Source organism: Aureobasidium subglaciale, assembly GCF_000721755.1.
Source record: "Aureobasidium subglaciale EXF-2481 unplaced genomic scaffold scaffold_20, whole genome shotgun sequence".
Classification (NCBI taxonomy): domain Eukaryota; kingdom Fungi; phylum Ascomycota; class Dothideomycetes; order Dothideales; family Saccotheciaceae; genus Aureobasidium; species Aureobasidium subglaciale.
The window spans coordinates 175,271-189,344 of record NW_013566975.1 but is presented as its reverse complement, the minus strand read 5'-3'; the positions used below and the strand labels follow the sequence as shown (position 1 = coordinate 189,344).

The 14,074-nt window shown below is 50.9% G+C and overlaps 5 protein-coding genes across 5 annotated transcripts; 2 read left to right on the top strand and 3 right to left on the bottom strand.

Moving 5' to 3' along the window:
* Positions 1 to 121: 121 nt before the first annotated feature.
* Positions 122 to 666, top strand: AUEXF2481DRAFT_7414 (uncharacterized protein; the record flags this gene model as incomplete). The annotated part of the gene is made up of 2 exons (XM_013485640.1): positions 122 to 259; positions 343 to 666. The coding sequence occupies 2 exons, from the start codon at positions 122 to 124 to the stop codon at positions 664 to 666; spliced, it is 462 nt and encodes a 153-aa protein (XP_013341094.1).
* Positions 667 to 4,376: 3,710 nt separating this feature from the next.
* On the bottom strand, positions 4,377 to 5,192 carry AUEXF2481DRAFT_7413 (uncharacterized protein; the record flags this gene model as incomplete). The annotated part of the gene is made up of 3 exons (XM_013485639.1): positions 4,377 to 4,505; positions 4,679 to 4,844; positions 4,897 to 5,192. 3 exons carry the CDS (start codon positions 5,190 to 5,192, stop codon positions 4,377 to 4,379), a joined length of 591 nt encoding a protein of 196 aa, XP_013341093.1.
* Positions 5,193 to 6,054: 862 nt separating this feature from the next.
* AUEXF2481DRAFT_31918 (uncharacterized protein) lies at positions 6,055 to 6,980 on the bottom strand (the record flags this gene model as incomplete). The annotated part of the gene is made up of 4 exons (XM_013485675.1): positions 6,055 to 6,441; positions 6,494 to 6,801; positions 6,865 to 6,927; positions 6,977 to 6,980. The coding sequence occupies 4 exons, from the start codon at positions 6,978 to 6,980 to the stop codon at positions 6,055 to 6,057; spliced, it is 762 nt and encodes a 253-aa protein (XP_013341129.1).
* Positions 6,981 to 7,277: 297 nt separating this feature from the next.
* AUEXF2481DRAFT_7411 (uncharacterized protein) lies at positions 7,278 to 9,106 on the top strand (the record flags this gene model as incomplete). The annotated part of the gene is made up of 2 exons (XM_013485638.1): positions 7,278 to 7,525; positions 7,723 to 9,106. 2 exons carry the CDS (start codon positions 7,278 to 7,280, stop codon positions 9,104 to 9,106), a joined length of 1,632 nt encoding a protein of 543 aa, XP_013341092.1.
* Positions 9,107 to 10,716: 1,610 nt separating this feature from the next.
* On the bottom strand, positions 10,717 to 13,922 carry AUEXF2481DRAFT_42767 (uncharacterized protein). Its single transcript, XM_013485710.1, has 4 exons — positions 13,746 to 13,922; positions 12,808 to 13,680; positions 10,881 to 12,755; positions 10,717 to 10,791 (listed from the first exon to the last, which is right to left on the bottom strand). The coding sequence occupies exons 1-3, from the start codon at positions 13,882 to 13,884 to the stop codon at positions 10,966 to 10,968; spliced, it is 2,802 nt and encodes a 933-aa protein (XP_013341164.1). The 5' UTR covers positions 13,885 to 13,922; the 3' UTR covers positions 10,717 to 10,791; positions 10,881 to 10,965.
* Positions 13,923 to 14,074: the final 152 nt, after the last annotated feature.

Genomic DNA, 14,074 nt, shown 5'->3' with positions numbered 1-14,074 from the left:
ATCTGATCTTGTCTTACGAAGACTAGGAAGTCGCAACACGCCTTGATCTTACACATGAGCCCACGACATTAATCTACACAACTCCCAATCATTCAAGATTGTGCTGGTCAAGCTCATCAATATGTCTACCATGCAAGTACCTGTCAACAATGTCTGGAGTTCTATGAACTACACCCCTCCACGCGGCTCATGCAACCACAAAAACGGAATGATTTCCAACAAGTGCCCATGCCTTCGCTTCATGCTACACCCAGTCAAGGTAGGTCGTGTTTCTGGCTTCCTCGCCACAAATTACACCATTTCCTCTTCCTTTGTTCATACCAACACACGTGTCCCCTACAGGCCGCTACCTCATTTGAGTGCGACGGCTGCGGCCACCATGCTTCCTACCACAACCTGGACAACCCGTCTGAAGGCGCCATTCTGGCAAAGTGGTCTGCGCAGGAGAAAGCTATGACAGCTTTTCAGCAGCAGCCGACCACCTCATCACGGAACAAGCGTAAGCGCATCACTCCGCAGTCTGACGATGCCAACCAATCTACCATAACGATCGCGGACGACGCCCCGGAAGTCACACAAGGCGCTTCCGACGGCTCAAACAGAAACAGTGAAAAGGTCCATGCCTTTTCGTCTCTGTTTAGTAACAGGAACGGCAGCTTGAGATGAAAAAGAGGCTTCTTTATTTCCCCTGTCTGACCAACAGGCTTTTGCTGTCAACCAACGACTTCGCCAAGCTTTCAGCTGGTATCTGTCAAGCCACTATCGCACATTCAAAAACACGACGGCCATGGCTTTTTTTTTTTTTATCCTTTCCAGCACTTTTTATCGCCCAGCGGCCAAGTGGTCAGTCCTGTTGACGCCATGCTCGGGAACTGCCAGCCACTTCGTTCCCCTGGTCGGTCTTCACATTCTCCAAGCCATAGCTGATGTCGTCTTCACGGTGTCACGCTTTACATTAGAGTTGGCTGAGTACGAAGACCACGACGTTGACAGGAAACGTTTGCAAGGAGTTTCTCGTGAACTGTATGACGCTGGGCTGGTGTGTCGGCTTTCGATTCTGAATCAGGGAATTGGTTCCTCAACATGAATTTTTCGTGCCGAAGCGAATTTTTTTTGAAAGACTTGACATTTGATCGAAGCGAGCAGTGGCTCTCGTGCAAGGAGATGGGAATGGGATGTCTCTCTGCACTAGAGTATGTCACGCACCTAGCTGGGTCCGGGTACCATACTTCTAGAAACGAGAGAGATTCCACTGAGATTGGCCGTCTCATAGACTCCGTCGAAGCTGCTTTAATCCGGCATAATACCATGCCTCTCCATTACTTCCTATTTCTTTGTCTTGGCTTTGAGGCATACTAAGGGTGACGGCGTCGAGAACATTCGGAAGATATACCGCTTTCAGGAATCCACCTCTTTCTGGCAAGAGGTGATCGGGTATGCAGAAGCAGAAAAACGTTACCATTTATTTCCCGATGTCAAGGACGTGCTCAGTAATGCTCCAGCATATCGATTACTCTCCCAAGACTGTCAGCTCCACTTGATCAACAATGCAGAAAGATGCGTTCGCAAACGCGATGCCTCAAAAGTAACGATGGTTCGTGAATGTTGGTACCGTGCGCAGACGTCGGTTCATCGAGGTTGGTCTCCAGCTCCGCAGCAGTTCGCGAGGTCCGATGGCGGTCAGTTCATGGCGTCAGCATTGATGTTCTACGATAGCTGAAGAGCATGCGTGATCGATGCCCGATATGACTGGCACAGACCCAAACGTCGACTTCCTTCCAGAACGCGAAGTGAGGCAACAAGTCTACGATGAGGAAGAAGGAAGGTTGTCCAGCTACCATCGAACCAGTTCTCCCGCGGAACCTGAACGGGCGATTGTCTACCCTAGTGGTTTACAGCATGTCGAAGAAGAAAACAAGCACGTCATGCAAAGCGGACGGTACAATTTCGAATCAAGACAAGGGAACAGTTGATAGACTGACAGTCATCTATCTGAAGCAAAACTATGGTTGTTCGATTGTGACCATATTCTACATCGAGGCAGTCTTGCTTTGCGGAAGCGTTAGCCGGCACTTAGGGTTTGGGTATAAACTCTTTGACGGGCAGAATGACATAAGGATATGATAGCCGACCACGTCCCTCAATCCGAACCTCTGCATGCCTCAGCCACTCGTTTTTGGTATACAGCTCTCCGAAGTCAAGGAGAAGGATTCTAAACAGTTTGGAAGCGCCGGAACGGATGTTGTAGATTCCGAGACCACTGCATGTCCACAACTTAGGTCAGATGTAGCACATGACGACCGACAGCGAATGGCAAGCTGCCGGATCCGCTCCATCAACTCTGGCGGGGTTCAATCCTAAAGCTTCTTGCTTGTCCCTTCAACCTTGCCGTCTTCCACGTGAGATGAGTGAACTATGGAGATCCGGTTAGAAGGTTCCGACTCATCTCATGTCGTCTTCAGCTGTAAAGTATGACGTGTACTTTCAAGACGTGAATAGATTTCTGTCTTCAGGGCGAATGGGTCTGAATGTGGTACTACGTCGGTTATGCCACAAAGCTCGAGAGTGATCTGGTAGTCGAGGTCATATCAACGTAATCGGGAGATGGGGAATTGTGCTCGAGCCTGGTGACACAGTTATCTCGTTCCTCATACACAATGATGCATCGTCAAAGATCATGGGAAGCATCGTCGATCCTGCTATCGCCAGGCCCAAGGGTACGATGTATTGTACGAAAAAGCTTCGTTCACCTCGCACGTGGCTGCCGTTCTTGAAGTGATTTTTCGTGACTTCCGCCTCCAAGCTATGTTGCATGGATCTAAGATGGTAGTAGGGGATTGGGAGCCAATCAATGTTGGTCATAGGCATGACGGTCGGCAGATACCGACTGAGAGGGTGACTCCACGCTGGAGGATCAAAAACTGTGGGCGGAATCCCGATCCCCCACCCCTGGAGGGGTATAATACTATCCGCGTAGTGTAGGATGCCATTCTCTAGCATCGAGAATTGTGTCGAGATCAGTAACTGCTATGGTGCCCTTACACTTATTGCATTACGGCCGTGCTGATATGGGAGGGGTGAGCGTCATAGAAGGATGTGTCTTGCCATCAAGAGTTTAGCTGGCGGGCCTGGGAACTGAGAGAATGGATAAAGACTGTAGCTAAACGTTGGAAAAGCACTCGCCTCTGAGTGCTCTCATGATGTTTGCTTGAGCAGCAGTGAAACTAGGTTATGGTCGAGTCACCACCAAGACTTAGCAGGTACCTACCCGCTTCTCCTCTGCACTGAAATCACGCTGCTTGACGCCTACACGAGGACCGGATCCTTTCTATCAAGATCACTTGAGACCAAGGAGAAATCGCGAACTGTGGTCATCGGAGAGCTTTTGACGAACCAGCCATACCTGGGTGACAGCACTTTCTACACAAGGCTAGATGATGTCAAGTCATGGGACAGAACTGCGCTGGAAATAACCAAAACATTCGAGGCCTCTTTCGGGGAAATAATCAAACTGCTCCCAACCGTCTCCCAGGGAAATGGACATAGTCTGGTGCTAAGAAGTCTCCCAACTCTATTTCGCAAAGCTACCGGCCCAACTGCCGCTGTGTGAGAGACCACTAAAGACATGGCGCTTCTGTAAGGCTGTGCACGTCATATGATGTACGGTCTAGCCTTGAGTATGGCAGACCTGAGCTTGACATCTCTTCAATGGATATGATAAAATTTCATCTGTTTTGGACCTTTGTTTTGGTTGATATGTGACTTATGATTAGGGTGATTGCGATATCATGTTAGGCTACGGTACGAGTTGCTGTCATGCAGCTCGCTGATAGTTTCCCAAACTGGTAGTTGCATGAAGGGCAGCAAGAGACGAGGTTACTGATCCTTCGTCTCTTGGTACCCCACATTGCATCATACCGCTCACTTCACCCCGTCTCCTCTCCTTGCTATCTTTGTAAGGTGCCTGACTCTGCCTCATCTACCAAACACCATGTTCGGAAAGACCGATCGGACCGTTGAGTTGAGTTGTCAGATGAAGCAAATGGTGTCGAACGCATCATTGGTGAGCAGGCGTTCGGAGAGATAGGGATGTGTGCGGTGGCAGCCCGGAGTCGCCGAATGGCTTGAACCTAAATCGGCGGATCTGTCCGAGTGGCCAGCACGTGCAAACGACTGCACAAAAGGCGGTGCGACCGTTCTGATGTCTTGGGTTCGTTGGTTTCGGCCCTTACGAAGCAAGAGAGTTCCGTCAGTTCCCACTCTTGACTCGATGCCTCTCATAATCCCGAATGGTTGGAATGCCACCGATTGGCGTGTATCCAAGAGTCTCCGATCGCTTGGACTCTTGGTGCTGGTGGTTGGAGTGGTTAATGCCATCATCGGCCGGTCCGAATAATCTGCTCCATTGCACTCCACGTCGGGTCTTCCACAAGCCATTTTCCATGGATGCTGTCTTGAGATCGGAGGGACAACTCTACCCGAGCGGGTGTTACTGATGCAAGTTCCTGCAGGAGAAAACTGTTAGTCGTTTGGACGCTGGAAAAGCGAATGCGGGACCGTCGAGCATCTCTCGATTGTGGCTGGCTGTGACTTGAGGATTCCCAGGTGCATGGTTCGGATCCATGCATCCACAGAACTTTGTGCTCGTCACAACAACTTTCGAAGAGGGTAGACTTACTGATCGCATTGTGTTGGTTATTTGTTGAAGTGCTGGAGCATGAACAGACTGAGGTTGACTCCCTCCAAGAATGACTGTTCGTGAATTGACCCAGCGCAACGCTGCACTTGCTTTGAGGTAAGTTTGTTGTATCTTGAAGCGGCGGATACTGGCGTCCATCATAACTCTGGCTCTGATGTTAGGACTGGAGGTGATACTCAAGAAGCCAGAGAACATACCGTTGAAGCTGCGCCTTCTCTTCTTCGTCGTTACCGTCCGGCTCTGGCCCTTGGCAATCGAATGGTTGGTTCAACAAAGCCTGGGCTTCTCCAGCGCATTGGCGAAGTACGCAATAGCCTTCCTCGTAATATTCTTCGGCCGAAGGATTTGCCCTGATGTTGGCAATGAAGTGTTGCAAGTGTCTGAAATCAGAAAGAATCTCGGCGATACGCATGGCGCGTGCCTCATTCACTGAGGCAATGCATGTCAGGATGGCAGGTTCCGGGATGGTGGGAAGGGTTGGTACAAGGGACATCTTACATCCGTCGGTCATTGCAGAAGGGAGTGAGGGATCCAGCTGTGGTATAAAGATGGGTCTGGATGGGCAGTGATCGGCAGATATATAAACGACCCTTACAGTAGCCAGGTGTGTCTTTTCTTGAGGCTCTTCAATCGTAGAAAAGTATCGTGCATTGTCACACATGTAACGAAGTCGGTAATATGCGAGAGGAGATCGGGTGGACAGATGCAATGAAGGATAGTGGAGGTGAGGTGTGCAGAAGCGAACAGAGAGGCTGTGGGTGGATTGGGAGAGACGTTAATAAGTACACCAACAAGGGAAATGGTCGTCAAGAAGCCATGGGCAGACATGATCTGAACGGGGTTCACAATTAAAATGGCATCTTTACGCCATGGGTGGACGGCCAAGCACGTCACAAGCTACCAGATGTGGAAGTGTATCGGTCGACAGCTCATAGGGATAAGCCAAGGGCACGCACGCACATACACGTGCGGCAGCTGCACGAGAGAGTTTAGCGCGACGGCCAGGGCAGAGTCAGGTATCGGCGAGTCCTAGAGCTGTTTGTATTTCAGGGAAGGCGTCTAAAGGGCGTTTCAGTGGTAAAGGCGGGGGAGGAGCGCCACAGTCAGAGCTACCATGGAGCAGCCGCCGGCACCGGCACTTGGATCAAAAACAGGGCCTCAGAAGGGGGCTTAGCGGAACAAAGAAGGAAATCATGGTCTGATACGGGAGGGTAGTAACACAGCTTGATGCATAAGATGACGCTCGCGCAGGCCGGACTGCAGATAGCTGTGCGGTGTGCAAGCGAGTCGGCGAGAGCGATGGTATGGGCATGTGATGGATTAAATGACGTCGTAAAGGTAGGAGGTCGTTATGTTCAGTCCTTCTCAGCAATCGACTGCAGACGCTCGTCGATTTGTTCTTCGCTCAGAGTGGTGAAGTCGCTTGTGGTGCCCTCCTTGCCATCGCGACGGGGACCACCAACGATACCAATCTCGATCTCACCTTTCTTGAAGTCAACGCTCAGCACTGTGCTGAGGGTGGTGATGGCGAGCTCAACGACCTCCTCCCAGTTGCCCTCTGCGCAGTTCTTGTTTCGCAGCTTCTTCTCGAGGTGGTTCATAGCCTCCTGTGCCTTGGGACCTGAAGAAGTGGCCTTGTAGCCGACAAAGTAACCTGCAGGATCGCACTTGTAGAGCTGGGGACCGAACTCAGAGTCGACTGAGATGAGCGTTGTGGCAACACCAAGAGGTCTCATGTATGCCTGAGCAGTGTTAGCAGGGAATCGACCTGCCAGCCGGGCTCGAGCATCTTACTCTTTGTGTGTAGACCTGGTTGATGTTGGCGAGACGCTTGGCCAGAACATCACAAGGCATCTCGTAGCCATTCTTGTATCTGAACTCGGCGGCCTCTCCGCGCGCTCTCATGACCGAAGCTCTTGCATCTGCGATGGAACCAGTCATGACACAGCCGACCGAGGGCGACAATCTGTGGATGTACGAGACGGATGAAGGGTCGATGAGCTTGTCGGGGACCTTCTTTTGCGAGATGACTACTGCACAGTCCTTGCCGCGGACGCCGACTGAGGTGATGTTTGCTGCGGTGATGGCCTTGAACGCATATTCTGTACGGTGTGAGTTACTTGATGCGCTATTGAGACCGAGGAAGGGTGTCTGGAATCACGCACCGACTTGGTAGAGACGACCCTGGTCCGAGAAGATGGTAATGTGTCTGTCGTAACCTGCGCTGCCTGTTGCGGGCGTTAGCTTCGCCGAATGAAGATGCGAGGCGAGACTCACTCATGATGGGCGACTGTTATGTGTGATGATCTAAGCTTGCGAGAATTCCAGATGTACCAAATCAACAGGACGGAAAAGACAAGCTGATGGATTTGAGCGAGACTGCGTGATAGGTGAAGCTCACTACAGCGCGCGTTTGCCCTCTCGTCATGGAGCTTCCAGCGAAACAACGCCGGTCAATCTTGGCACTCCCGCCTTCCGGGGATGTCGGTCAAAGATGCAATTCTCCGACAATTTTTGTTCCTTCTTTTTTTGGACTTGTATGTAATTCATTTGCACTTTCTTCACTATTGCTACAGACATGTCTGCCGAACAACGGGTACCTGCCTGGAAGAGGCTGGGTCTTAGTCTGACGAACGCCAAAGACACCGCCCCGACCCCCGCTTCTTCTGCTACTTCAACCAAACGTTCGAGAGATGATGCCGACACTCCCAAAGGTTCTAAGAAGCAGAGACTCGATCAGAATGGAGCCAATGTATCTAGCCCTGCTCAGAAGCAGTCACAGCCCTCGTCAGTAGCTCCGATATCCAGTCCAATGCCCTCGAGATTGTATGCCTTGCCCTGTCTCTATTCAGAAACGTCATGTTCAAATTCACCATGTTCTGTCGCACTGTTCGTAGACTCGAAGATCGCTATCCTGTCAAGTCGAACCACCCTCGAACTTTCAGCGAACACGTTCTAGTGAAGACTTGCACACTCGAGTCACGACAGCTCTTCTTGTTCACTAGCGCTAACACGATCTATAGGCGGGCCTCGCCTGAGAAGTCGATTCTAGCTACACCCAACAGCAAGCAAGGACGTCGCAAGTCCGTTGTCTTCTCGAACGATACCAAACAACAAGACGGAGACAGCGCCCAGACCTACTTCCAAGCCTGGGCTGCCGACGAACTAGATTACTACGCTCAAAAGGCTGCCGCTTACGACGCCGCCGAAGCAGCAAAGGCTACAGGAACCAACAAGCCTCAGGACCCTACAAAGACCGAGTCATCTCAGCCTGAAAGTGCGCCGGAAGCCGATTCGACTTCTGAGAAGGAAGAGAAGAGCCCAATCAAGCAAGACAAGAAGAAGTCAAAGGCCGAAAAGAAAGAAGCGAAGAAGGAGAAGAAGCAAGAACAATCAACAGAAACAAACGACCCTGCAGTCGTGAAGAAAGTCAAGGTTCGCACGCCAAAGGACAACGTCAACAAGCCAGTACCAGAGTACGTCCGCTACCTGGAACAATATCACACCGACCGACCCTCTTGGAAATTCAACAAGTCCAAACAGAACGATCTGCTCAAGAATATCTGGAACACCTACCGCGTCCCTGTATCTTGCAACGAAGCTCTTGTGGAATATCTCGACGGTTTACAAGGATCAGCCGCACGTCAGCGTTTGCGCCAGGCTGCTCAATCCGCCAATATCGACATAGTCTCCTTCATTCGTTCTGAAATTCCAGAAGTCAAGGACGAGCCCATGGAGACTCTAGAGGCAAGACTAGCTGCTTACAGCAAGGCTGAGGAAAGGCAGAAGGAGATCTTGCGCCAGAATGGCATCGACCCAGATCCTCAGAAGACCAAGCTATTACAAGAGCAGAGAGACTACGACGAGCGTGTGCAGACGGTTTACAGAATCATGAGCAAGGGCGAGCCTCAGTCAGCCGCCCGGGCAGCACCAGCCATCAAGGAGGAATCTAAGGTCGACACTGCTCGTTCGATACGTAAGAAGAGAAAGTCAAGAACCGACGTCTCTGATAGCGAAAGCAGCTCTAGCGATAGTGATAGCTCGAGCGACGACGACGACAGCGATAGCGATAGCGATAGCGACAGTGCTGGCGAGAGCGAGAGCGAAAACGAGAAGCCTATCAAAAAGGTCAAGGCCGATAGCTCTGGCGAGGACGAGAAACCTGCCAAAAAGAAGGCCAAGACCGAGAAGGTCAAGACTGAGAAGGTCAAAAGTGAGAAGGCCAAGATCGCAAAGCTCAAGGCTCAGCTTGCAAAGGCAAAGATTGCAAAGCTTGAGGCCCAACTTGCGAAGGTCAAGGCCAAGGCTGGCTCGGACTCGGACAGCTCAGATTCTAGTTCAGACTCAGAAAGCGAGGACTCATCTTCCTCGTCTGAAGAGTCAGAAAGCGATTCAGACAGTGATTGAAGGGTTGCTCTAACCTTTCATATACCCTGACACTCTCGGCTCTCATACAATCTTGCGGTGTCAATAAACATATTGCGCAGATAAGATTCCATCAGGGTGTGTCTGTTTGAAGTCGCTGGCCAACTTTCTTGCCGACTCCACGCCCTTCTCCAGATATACTGCATTCGGCATCGTACCGTACAATTTGGCCTACAAGGAGCGATCAACGCTGGCAGTTTTAAAGGTGCCTGGTTATGGACGTTCTTGTGGAAAACTAAATTCGAAAGATTCATCGACGCAGATTCTTCCTACATCGTAAACGACAAGAATCTTGGAGTTCTCAAGACTTGGTTAGACGAGAGTTAGAACACCCAAAGCAAGTGCTTCTTACCTGCACTTTTCCAGTTCCTCCCCAGCAGGTCTTTCTCTAGTAAACGACGTGAGCCTATCGTGACATAGCTAGAGCTAGGAAAGACTCCCTACATTCAATTGCTTCGACAAAGAATGCAATAGGTGAATCCTAAGACTCTCACTCTACTCTGAAACTATACAGAGCGGAACTAGATGGTGAAAAGGTACAATCGTTTCTATAGGTTGAACAACTCTGCACAGAGGGTTGATGAGACGTCTAATTCGCCTGGTCGTCGCTCAAATTATAAGAAGTCAGTTGAGGAAAGAGCTTCCAACCGAACCCACCTACCTCAAGTATCTTGCATCAGGTGTGACATGACCACACGATAAACCACTCCGTTTCTCTACCCTCTTATCTCATTTTCTCTTCCCATCTTTCCCAAACACAACTCATCATTCCTCTGCGTCCCCAAAGCCACAGCGCTTCTACTCAGCGACGGAACAGCCACGAGACACCTTTGCTCCTGCTCATATGTGACAAGGGACCCGAGTACTATACCGCTATAAGGCTTCCCTCTGTTCTTCTTCACGCTGCCGTGCTGGAGAAGTTTCAAGTTTGCTCCTTTACGTGTTAGTTCGGGGTGGTTGGAGATGCGAGTTGCCCGATCAAAACATGAAGACTTTCGGTGAGGCGACATGAGAGGATTGGTGCTTGTTAGTTCGATGAGCGTTAGTGTGTAGCCGAGCATCTGGTGCTGTATCGCTGTATGACTAAGTGCTAATATGTTATGGATACTATAGGAGTACTGTTACGATCTTGACTGCGTCGGTCTTTGATGCTGGACACATGCATACCCTACGATTGTGGCAACCTCCGCGAGACTTGCTAGCGATCTCCCATCCTCACACCTCTACGCACAACATCATTATCTCAAGCATGTTATTGGTGGTTCGTGGAAATCCAATCCGAGTCTTGCAGCAGCATCGAGCCGTTGAGGTGCAACATGTCCAAGCGAACTACACAGTCCACACTCGGAGGGTACCTGTTCTGCGCATGCTGGTACTTATCGACACCCCATGATCCTGCCTTTCTTGAGGGGGCATCGATGCCCAATCTCCAATCTTGATGTGATCTGCCCTGCTGCTGAACTTCGTGCTGGCTCGTAGCTCGCAGAACATTCCCGGACCACTCATCCTACCATACAATATGGTATCTCCTCCACTGCAGTCACTACATATCATGCTGTCAAAAGGCATAGAGTTTTCTCGTTACCAACTCCCTCCACTGCAAGCCCTGGAAGCCCAAAATCAGGAATAGAAGTGCAGCTCTTCAAGAACAAGGGTACCAGCCCAGTCTGCACTCTGCGTTAGAACAGGATTCACCAGACAGAGAAATTACACGTGGGATCGGGATTATCTCTGTCGCGAGGACATGATTGTATACCGAATATCGTTCAGACACGGAGCACAAAGCCTTTGTGAGGTCCCTATACCTGATAACGCCATCAAGAAGCATGAAGAAGGTCTATCTAGCCTTCCTTAGAGGCACCGCCGTTAGCCTCACCTTCGCCTTCACGACTCCGCTTGACTCGTTCTCTCACCTTCTCCTTACCCTTATCCACCACGTCCTTATCAGCATGCTGTTCTTTGGCGACAGTTTGCCTCCTACGGCCACCACGCCTAACTGGGCTATAGACATCGTTGAAATTCATGACGACACCCAAGAACCTCATATCAACGTCTGGCTGGTAGGCTAGATCTCCTAGCAAGATGTTGACTCTAGCCCTAAAGTCCGTGGCTAGGGATTTCAGGCGTCCCCGTAGCGAAGAGAGGATAGCTGCTTCATCTGCTGCCGCGTTTCCGCTAGAGTTTGCGAGGGGTAGGAGTGGTGGGATGGGTGAATCGTTATCACGGTTGTTGCGGCGGGAGCCTCTGTTGTTGCCGCTCATATGTGAAGACCCGAAGTCGTTGTCGTCTTTTTCCGTGACGCCCCAAGTACCTGCTGCAGTGCGAGTTTCGATCTTTGCAGCTAGATCTTGACGACGGGTGAATTCTGCCACGGAGTAAGAGTAGAGACTGTCGACTGCATCCTTGTAGGCAAGCATGAGCTTCAAGAGCTCGTGAAGTTGAGCAGTGAAATCTGGTGCTGTAGATGATGCGGCCTGCGAGCCCGATGGAGCCAAAAGACCTTTTCTTGTGATGCTGCGAAGATAAGCGCCATGGGCCGAGATCAAATCGTCCAAAGTAGCGTCAGGCGTCCGCATAGCCTTTTGAAGCCCCTCCCATCCGGCTTCGATGACCTCAAAAAGAATGTAATGCTGTAGTTGTGAGACAAAATGAATCATCTCGGCAATGCCACCTCGTGCATTTTTCCAATCTCCGTCAACTTTGTCTCCAACAGCGCCCAGGACACCTCGAGCACCGGTCATTGTTCGTCGCCAGGTACTTCCTAGAGCAAACTCGACACGCTTGACACGCCAGAGGAAATTGAAGACTTTGAGGTATTGTTTTGATGCCCAAGGTGTGACGATGACGTCGAGTGGGGAGTCAACCCTATATTCGAGAGTAAAGACATCCCAACCGATTTCTCCATGAGAAAGCTCGAGCATACGAGCATCCAAGCGGCGAAGAACGTCAGGGGAGTCATACTGGGCATTACTGTTCCTGATGGCGTGCTCCAGCTGAGCGGTGAGAGTATGTCGATATTGGCTGTTGGCTGGTCTATCCAGATTCGAAGCCAGAGATTCCATGAGTAAAGCGACAAAGTCACCTTGTCCCAAAAGTAGATATTTCTTGAGTGCTGCCAGATGCTCAAATAGCTTGAACTTGTCTTCCATGAGATAGATCAGGCGAGCCATGGTACCCTTGTAGGCCGAATCAATCGACGATTCCAGTGTGGCCGTATCACCGTAACGAAGCTCGCGCATAGAGCTCTTGCTATGATTTTCAACCCAAGCTGAATCGCCACAACCATAGCGGATGAAGTTGAGTGATTTGCCAATCAGGTAGACCTTTTTAGCAAAGTCTTGTGTGATTATGGTGGGTATCATGCTGTCTTTGAGACGGTACTTGTCTTCCCAGACACTTGTTGCGCCACCACGACGAGGGTCGGAGTCCATGTCGGCATCACGATTTTCGTAGACGAAAAACTCCAGGAAAGGATCTTCAAGCTCGCCGTCGTAGATCCAGTGTTGAAGCATAGTGTAGAACGGTCGAGTAACGTGAACTAGTAGTCGTTCAGCAAAGGTGTAGACGAAGGGGTCGCCATGTGACGAAGCGTATGAGTGGATGAGCGATATCAGCTCTCCTCCCTTCTTCTCTATTAAGGTATCAGTAGAGCCCTCGACAATACGATTCTTCCGATGGCTTACCCTTTGCTTCTTCGACTATCATACTCATGAGCCTCAGGCCCATAGTAGCTTCGCGAGTCCAGACAACGCATCGTTTCAGTGTCACGCCAGCCTTTCCAAGACCCAGATTTCCAGGCGACTCTTGCAGTTGTGTCAAAGCCCTTCTGATCTGTGCCTCCAGAGTAGCAACCAGACCAAGGTATGCCCTGAGCTCGACACCAATCGCAGAGCGCAAGCTCTGACCGACTAGACCACCTTTTGAAGAGTCGACAAATGCTGACAAACTCCGGTACAGCAACGAAGGTTCGGCGAGCGTGTGGAGCAGACTGATTATTGGTACGGGTAATGTCGAGGGTAGCTTGAGCGAAGAGTCGGAGAAAGCAAGGTTGGTCGAAGAGAGACCTTGTAAGGTGAAAGGCAAGTCGCGAAGCAATTGAGCTTCCGAAGGCGCATCTAGCGGGTTACCTGAAGCCGTGGGCTCCGGTGATGCTTCTATTGAGCGTGTGGATGCGCGTAGCGGCATCCTTTCCCTTGTTTGCGGCAGTCGCACAGGTTCTGGGTCCTCCGGATTGGGCACTCGGGGTAGCCCATTGCGAGAGAAAGCATCATTGAAAGCAGGGGCATCGCTGCTTTGCTGGCGCAAGGGAGGTTGTGGGCGTGGTGTAGGCGAAGAGGCAGCATCCAGTGCTTGTCCTGCTTCAGAATCCCCAAGACGGTACAAGAAGTACAAGATGGCCCATTTCCTGTCAAGCACAGGCTGGCTAAGTAGTCGCGAATAGAGGTTTGAGAAGTGAAGGGCTTTGTCCGGACGGCTGTTCTCGTGTACCAGCTTTTGTCTGATCAGGTCGGCGGCATGGTGTACATCGTCTGCTGCTGCCGAGGACGCTTGATTATCTGCACATCGCACGCCAGTTAGCTTATTGCTCCTGTTCAAGCTGCGGAGAACGGAGCGTGCCTGCCTAGTGTTTGTCTGGCTGCTTGCAATGCCTCGTCGAAGCGCTGGTCTTCTACTGCTTCATCGTCGTCCTCCTTCCAAGGGATCAATCGGAAGAGCAGCTGTTGCAACGCGTTATCCACGCGCTGCGCTCGGTTTTCCATCGCTCATGGGTGCAAATGTTGGGTCTTTGAAGAATGCGCTGCCTTTTAGACGCGCAATTGGAGCAGGACGTGTTGTTTGTCCGCCAAGCCCGACTTTAGAGTGTATACCGATGCCTCTCGAGACTCGGGCTTCCGAAGGCACGAACTCACCAGAAATGAGCTGTCGGGAGGCACATAGCTGTTCTGACTT